General features: G+C 34.1%; 2 protein-coding genes across 2 annotated transcripts; both read right to left on the bottom strand.

Moving 5' to 3' along the window:
* Nucleotides 1-3,078: 3,078 nt before the first annotated feature.
* Nucleotides 3,079-3,907, bottom strand: RB195_007870 (uncharacterized protein; the record flags this gene model as incomplete). The annotated part of the gene is made up of 2 exons (XM_064181740.1): nucleotides 3,079-3,225; nucleotides 3,758-3,907. The coding sequence occupies 2 exons, from the start codon at nucleotides 3,905-3,907 to the stop codon at nucleotides 3,079-3,081; spliced, it is 297 nt and encodes a 98-aa protein (XP_064038507.1).
* A 3,434-nt stretch (nucleotides 3,908-7,341) lies between these two features.
* RB195_007869 (uncharacterized protein) lies at nucleotides 7,342-7,575 on the bottom strand (the record flags this gene model as incomplete). The annotated part of the gene is made up of 1 exon (XM_064181739.1): nucleotides 7,342-7,575. The coding sequence occupies one exon, from the start codon at nucleotides 7,573-7,575 to the stop codon at nucleotides 7,342-7,344; it is 234 nt and encodes a 77-aa protein (XP_064038506.1).
* Between the last annotated feature and the right edge of the window lie 907 nt (nucleotides 7,576-8,482).

Below are 8,482 nucleotides of genomic sequence, written 5' to 3'. Positions count from 1 at the left end.
TATCGCTATTATTTATTGTTTATTTACATGTATTATAATATATATTGTATTTGCAACTATTATTTAGAAGTATTTTGTAAGAGTTCATGTAATGGGAACGGCTTAAACATGGAAATATCAAAAATGAAAATACGACTAATACTACATAAAATACTCTTGGGGTTTATTTTTATTTTTATTTATTTATTTGCTTATTTATTAAATATTATTTTTCATTTATTTATATTTTTTTTATCAATTCATCTATTTTTTATTGTTGATTTGGAACGCTTCATGTTACGGAAACGGAAATCCAGAAACAATCAATGAGATAATTTCGAACTAGAATTTTCGTTTTTTTACAGCGATTTCATTTTTTTTCTGATTTTTCTGTTGGAATCGTTTTTTTTCTCGCCCTTGCATTTATACGTGATTCATTTCTTCTTCTGGAGAAGGTCCAGAAATTCGTTTTGCACTTCAGTTTGTAGGGGACAATTTTCAGAGATTATGCGATCTAATTGGTCACATAATTACTGGAAATTTTTTCTAGACCGGTCAACCGGTTCTATTGTTATATGCCTGGCGTAATTACCGTGGAGAACATCCACAAGTAATTTTATAAACCAAGTTTTTTCTTTTGAAATTAATTATCTAATTTAAATACAATTAGTAGTTAGTTAATAGAGTTATTAAATTTTTCCTAAATTTTTAAGTTTTTTCACGAATTTTTCTTGCTCTGTTCTAGTTTTCATTTCATAAAGCTATTAGTTATTTAATTATTCATTAGCTTGTTTCAATTTTTCTTATTTTTGGACATAAATTTTTTATTTGATTTTATTTTTATTTTCATATTCATTTTTTTATTTAATTTAACTTTTTATTAATTTTTTCTTTTGATAAAATTTCGAGGAAATTCGTCTGAAAATCGATACCATCGTCTGAATTTCATCTTTTTGTCTTGTTATCTTTTTGTTCTTTCTTTTTCTACTATTAATCTCTTCCTTTGGATTTCGAAAGAATGATTAGGTGGAGGGAAAAAGAATCTCTGTAATATTTGTTGTGTTTGATTTTATCGCGCTAACGGTGATGACGGGGGAATTTCCCAAAGATCCCCTGAGGCGAAGGGAAACAATAATAATGAATAATAAATAAATAATAATAAGGCGAGTAATAAGAATCCACGCCACGTTTCCGCGGATCGTAAATCTGATGGATTCTGAGCTGGAGCTGAGCTCAGCGTTGTGTGGACGATTTCCCCAGCATCGAGCACCGACCGCATCAATCCACTTCCTCAACCGATCGCATAAATCCATCGAAGCTTCGGATGGGGGATGGGAGGGGGCGACAAACAATTATGTATACCTAAGAATGCGTGTTTTTCCCCCCAACCGCTAACGTCACTTGGTCATCGACAGCGCCGTCGGTGAGTGCCTTGCACCGCGCGCGCTCGCGCGAAAAAACGCACACACACACACACCCAGACACACACACATCCGAGGCTTTTCGTCCACAATGTAAGTGCACACACGTAGTGCATCGGCATCGTTACTTAAGTTACTTACGACGAAGTTTCGATCGTCGGGGTTTTTTTTTTCGTGGATTTTCACCAGTACTATGGTCAATCCTTGTGTCGATACACCAATGATGTCATATCCAAGTGTTAATGTCGTCCACATACACCTCCAGGCTTTGTCGTTATATTTCCTCACTAGAGAGGGTTACTTAAGCCTCCAGGTTCTGTCGTTATACATATTTCCTCACTAGTGAGGGTCAGCTGTTCAGCTGTTGTTGTTGTTCGTTCGGAACTTCGATGCTCGACTCCGCCGCTCCACTTTACGTCGTATTGCTAGTGAATAATGCTATTTTCGTACCTATGTACTCCTTCTATAGTTAAATTATTAAATTATTATTTTTGTTATTTTTATTTATTGAGCTATTAATTACTTCTTCTATGATCGCATAAGTTCGTGCCTTGAGATCCGAAGATCCAATCTTCCATAGGTGAAATTAAAAAAAGTTTTATTTTATGTTTTAATTTTAATTATTTTCGTAGCTATGTACTCTTTTTATCGTTGAATTATTAAATTATTATTCTTATTATTTTTATTTGTTAGGAAATTAATTACTTTTCCTATGATTACACAAGTTCGTGCTTTGAGATCCGAACATCCAAAATTCCATAGGTGAAATTAGGAAAAAGATGTTTTTTTTTGTTTCAATTTAGTTTTTTAAAATCTTATTAATTAACGATATACTCTCCATCGTTCTCTACAAATGTCTTCGAACTCTCTGTAAGGTTCCCGATTCCATTTCTGGAGAAAAACTTGGTTGAAATCCCGGGAAAATTTCTGAATTTTTGAAGTGGTTTTAAACAGCTTCCTCGGGCTTTAGATTATTCCTTCCATTTAAACTCTTTTGCAAAGATCATAAGATCGTCATAGTCGGATGGCATAAAATCCGGAAAAATGTTTTTTGGATGCTGGAGAAATTTTCCACTGCACTTCCTGGAAGACTTTGAGAGAAGTCACCAAATTCATGTGGTTAAGATTGGTCCTTTTAGTTAAAAGGTTTGGTATCTATGTATTATTATTATCATTATTATTATTGTTTGTATACATATATTAAATTATATATCATTTCTTAAATACTACAAATTCTAAAATATTCATGGCAATTGATGGGAACAGTAATGGGAACAGCTTGAACCCTTGGAGACGTATCGAAGCTTTTTACAAATGACGAAACGCGATCGAATTATCGATTTCTAAGCTCTGAGCAATCTGTTCGGTTGTAATTCTTGGATTTTCTTCCACTTACGTACTCACAGTATCGTGATCAATGATAACGCATACAAAATAAAATATATAAAATAAACAAAAACACTGGAATTCATCCACCTAACACATTTGAATGCATTCTTTAATCTATAAAAAATATATAAAATAATAATATAACGATTAATAAATAGTGTAGTAATATAGTATAATATAATATAACATCATACAATAATAATAATAATAATAATAATAATAATAATAATAATAATAATAATAATAATAATAATAATAATAATAATAATAATAATAATAATATCTAAATCTATTGGGGACTGATGTAATATAATAATAATAATAATAATAATAATAATAATAATAATAATAATAATAATAATAATAATAATAATAATAATAATAATAATAATAATAATAATAATAATAATAATAATAATAATAATAATAATAGTATCTAGATCTATTGGGCACTAATATAATATAATATTATTTTATATAATAATAATAAAAATAATAATATCTAAATCTATTGGGCACTAATATAATATAATTTCATATTATAATAATAATAATAATCATAATAATAATAATAATAATAATAATAATAATAATAATAATATCTAAATTTATTGAGCACGAACTTATGCAATAATCTAGTACTTCTTTTCTGGATCTTTCGATGTGTTTTTTTTCACCACCAAGCGTCCAATATTGTCGAAACGTTGTCGTTCATATCTCTGGCTCGATCCTTTTTTTCTGATTCTCTTCCTGATTAGGATTAAGCTGCCGAGAACCGGTTGATTGTCATTAACGGATACGGATGAAGTGATTCCAAACAACCTGCAAACGTCACGCTTCAATGTCGCCGACACTCACTTAATTAGTCCCCCAGGTCCAGGGGAGGGCGAGGGGCGGGCGGTAGGGGCAGGAGGGGATATTTTTCAATGCACTTGCACTTGTCTGATCTGATGCCTCTGAGAGCTTACGGAGAATTTTTCTTTGCTCTCTTTCTCTCCGAAAATTCTCTCCGCTGCTAGGATATCTTGGAATTTTCTTTGAAAAGAATTGATGGAGGATAGAACAGCTGCATATTTGTTTATGTCATTCGATTCTTCACCTACAAAAACGTCTAACATTCGTTAATGACATTAAAATGTGTTCGTAATGTAATTTTTGGAATTGTTATGTGTTTATAATGTAAGTTTTTTGTATAATTTTAATTTTACTAATAGTCATGGTATCTTATTGTATTCTAAACTAATAATAATACATTGTACTCAGAACTTAGTAAAAATATAAGTAATGTAACATTTTCTATATCTTTTTTTAATTTGAGAGCTTTCAAAAATTCAGCTTATTATTTTTTGTCTAATTTTTTAATATAATAATGAATTATAATAATATAATAATATAATACATAATAATAATAATATAATAATACATCATATCTATGTTTATTTTGGTTTAATTGGAAGAAAATAAACTTGTAGTTATTCATGGTCCCTATAAGAGTGAATATCTTACATCGCTCGATTGCTTTCCAGAAATTCAAAGACTAATTAAAGGTCCAATTAATAATTAGTTGTCATAATTAACTCAACTAATAAATACAACTAATTAATAGTCTGGAAGATCGCGGGGCGCTCTCTTAAATCGATTATGCCGGATATGAGTTAGAATTAGGCTGGCAAGTGTTCAGATTCAGAGCGACCCCGCAAAGGATGCGTTGCGGTCTTCCGAGTCAAAATAAGCTCAGGCATTTGTACTCTGTACTAATTTTGCGAATTGAAGACGTTACAATTTTTTTATTCTATCCAGATTTTCGGGGATCTAATGCGATCAAAATTCAGAACTTCTTGAAATATAAGCTTTTAGCTCAAAATGGATCTGTGAGTGACATTTTAGCAAAAGATTTGTGACACATTTCTGGATCAACATAAATATTTATGTCTGAACCTAATCCTTTACGCACCGTTGTCGCCGTACGTGCGACATTAAGAATATATTCTTTGAATCCGTATCGGTGACATGGTTGTTTAGTTTTTTTTTTTCACCACTTCCAAATAAAAAATAAATAAAATTCATCGATTTTCTTGAGCTGTAGCCAAGACTGATATTGATATTTTTTTATTTTATTATTATTTATTAAAATCAATGACAAACTACGTTTCAACGTGCCAAGATTCAGAGACAGTCAGACATGGGCAAAACTCAACTCAAAATTCATTGGTTTCTCTGGTTTTCTGCACTGTATTTTTACTTTTTTTACTTCATAAATTACGGAAAAGAAAGAAAATAGACTGTGTGGTAGATCCGAACAGACAAGAAAAGCGAAAACGAAGCGAGACGAGAGAGATTTGTGAGATACTTGCCCTGGAATGCATATGGATGACTGCTTCCAAAAATAGTATAAATGTAACAATATCATACTTTGAAAATAATATAAAAATAATGATATCATACTTTAAAAAGTTTGAAAATATGAACAATTTATTTTACTATTACTATTTTATAGATTAAAATTAGCTAGTAATGTGGTGTTTACAGCGAATAAATGGAATAACTGTTTTTTTTGCTTTACAAAATATGTAACTTGTGATCAGAATAGAATTTCTAACGGAAAAGTGGTGGAGTTGCTGGTGTTCAATGAGCCCGGCTGGGCTGCAAAAAGGCTAACTTTTTTTAGGAAGTTAAAAAAAAATCCCTGTTTCTGCGTAGGGATTTAAATTCTCAGGGCGTCTTTCCCCAGTACAAGTGGTCAATTCCTAGAAAGTTCCGGGGAACTATCCTTATAAAACCCCCGAAACTTCCTGAAACTAGAAATACTAGCGTGGAGGCTAATATTTGTATTATACATATACATATATATTCGTTAGCCTGGGGGTTTTTTGCGGGTGCCGAAAGGTGCGTCGCGGTCTTCTTTGTCAACATAAGTATATTTGCGTCTAAACTTTTGTGCTTTAAAGATGCTTCGTAAAAGAATTTAAGGAATAAAAAGGATTTTTGTTTTGCGAAAAAATTAACTTTTGAGGTATATGCTCGGTAAGTAGAGGTATTTCATTACTCATTACGACTTTACTTTTTACGGCATGGCTATTGTTAGAGTTTAAGGGTTTTTTTTTTCGAATTCCAAGTTTTACTCAAAGAAAATTACACGTGCCGACTTCTCAACCAACAATGTTCTCCGTTTTTTATTGTGTGCAATCATTCGCTGTTGCTATGGTAATGAAATTTAGTAGCGCTACCCAAATGCATCGTATAACTCTGTTTTCGAGATTAGAGTACGTTCTCTGTGGGACCCCAAAAGAACAAAGGAACGCTGCAAAAGCCGATCGTTTTATTCTTTTAGTCTAGTTTTAGTTCCTTTTTTTGGTTTTAGTTTTAAGTTTTTTTTTAGTCCCTTTCAAATCGTCCAAACCTAGATTTATTCCAAGACTTTCAGGAAAAGCTTTACAGCTTCTCATCTTTTTTTTTTGTAAATAAAAAAAGACACAGCAGTTATTAGTTTTTCTATCCTTTTGTTCCCGTTGCTGCGGTTAGTATCCCTGAAAAAAAATCCCTGAAAAATTTTCAAGGATCATATCGTGTAGAACAGTCGTGCTACAGCTTCTGAATAGGTGTAGCCCGCAGAGAATTGCAGGAAACGTTTGGAAAAAATGAAGAATTTAAAAATTATGATAAATTCTGCGTGATTATTGTTAAATTTTTTTTTTCATTTTTAGTAAGAAAAACCGAATATCTCCTTGAGAGCATCGAAGCTTCAGCGCTGAATATGTTCAACCGGGTGAACGTGACGCGTCTCTCGCAGCGCAACGGACACTGGTTGCTTATGGCATACATTATTTTTTCCCTGTGGTTTATCAAAGGTTCATCTTCATCCCGATTCGTCCAATTCTGTACAGAAATAGATCCATTAATCGTGCTAATTAGATAAAGATTAGACGACTATGGAGTGGTCGGTAGGAGATTCCGCTGTGACTGGTGGATTGATGGATGGTTCGAAACCGTTCTAGTACCGACCAAGACTTTCATCAATCCAGAGCCGGTAAATTGGTTTCAAAATTGTCTAGGAGGATAAGAACACTGACTGGATACGTTTTGTCGTTTAACATTCTTTTGCCGCTTAGAGCCACTTAGAGAGCCTTAGGGGAAGAAGTTCATGCTATCAACTTTGGAAATATTCCTAATTGCGAGCTAAATATGAGCTATTCCCGATTTTTAGCTCTTAAGAGGTTTCTCAAAGCAAACTCCTTGTAGTTTAACAATTTTTAGCGGGGGAAACGCCTTGTTTTACCTCTACAGGTTCCTTTTTTATTCCCCGCAATAGGTCCATCGGCGAAAATCGACGGGATACTGCTTTTGTGTTAACTTCACAATCTCGATGAATTTAGTTTTCAAACATTTTCTAGATTCTAAGCTTATCGCTTAGCACCCGCAAGTTATTGTATAGGCTAGACACTCTTTCGACGACCTCAAACGATTCGAGATTGAAGTGAACGTGGTGGCGGATCCGATGCGGATTGATTACCGCCAGTGACTTCATCATTTTGCATATTTTGATAATAACAATTCACTCGAAGAAGCTGATGGTAGGTGAATTGCGTTCAGGTGAGATGTATGGCAGCGTGACGTCGATGGCAGCACCGCCGCCGCGACGACAAGAGCTGTTCCCAGCGGCGGCGGCGGCGACGGCGGCGGCGGCGGTGGCGGTGGCAGCGGGTGGAGGTGGAGCTGGCCGGCAGGCTGTGGCTGCTGTAATATCGGAGGAGCCTGCGACTGATCGCCGAGCCGGCAAGGGCCTCATCGTCGTAATTCTGATCCGATCACGATCGTTTCGATCGCCTCAACTGAACTATAATCATCCCCACACCCCTCCGAATAGTGTGGGTGGCTTTAGCTGCTCCCTCCCACACTTAACCCCCCGCATTCATGTCGTCGAAACAGTCATCGACGTGAATTTTTCGCCTTTTTTTCTACAAGTTCTGCTGCTGCTTAGCGTCGGCGTCGGCGTCGAGCAGCAGCACATCGCTTTGGTTTCTGTGTGTTTGTGTGTATCTGTGTGTGTTCGTTTTTTTTTGCCAGTTCCGCACAGCTCTATTTGCTCTCTTAGTTCGTTGCGCTAATCCTTCCCATTCAATTTGAGATAGCCCTATGTGCTCGAATCGAATTCTTAGAACAATCAGTAGCACATAATCCTCAGATTTTAGGATTCTTTTTCTTTTTTCTCGAAAAAAACCGATGATCTCCCGAATTTTCCACTTCCATTTTTAGTTATTTTATCCGCTTATCTTGTTTACTTTATTTACTTCCCCTCTTTTTTCTACTCTCATCCATTCATTTCATTTTATCTAATTTCCTGGAAAATTTAGTAGTTTGCTCTGGTGTTATCGACTATTCGGTCAAAAATCTTTTTTTTTTGCATTATCCATTTCATTGTCATTCATTTATCTTTATTTATTTCTTACTAGAATTTTCCTCACAGTAATTTTAAATTCATCAGTGTCCTTTGTGGCTTTTTCTTGAGTTATTGCTCATTTTTAGCAATTTAACTCAATTATTTTCTATTTGATCCCGTTTTGAATTCATAAAACACGAGCTTTTACGATCTGGATCAATCCAGTATCTCATTTGTGTTTGCGTTCAAAGTCTTTGGAGGATTTTTGGCCTCGTAACTATTTTGTAGAGCTTAGCGCTTCTTTTAGAGGGTTTTT

The sequence above is a fragment of the Necator americanus genome, chromosome I (genome assembly GCF_031761385.1).
Source record: "Necator americanus strain Aroian chromosome I, whole genome shotgun sequence".
NCBI classification, from domain to species: domain Eukaryota; kingdom Metazoa; phylum Nematoda; class Chromadorea; order Rhabditida; family Ancylostomatidae; genus Necator; species Necator americanus.
The sequence above is the reverse complement of the archived record's forward strand: the minus strand, read 5'-3'. Positions and strand labels throughout refer to the sequence as shown.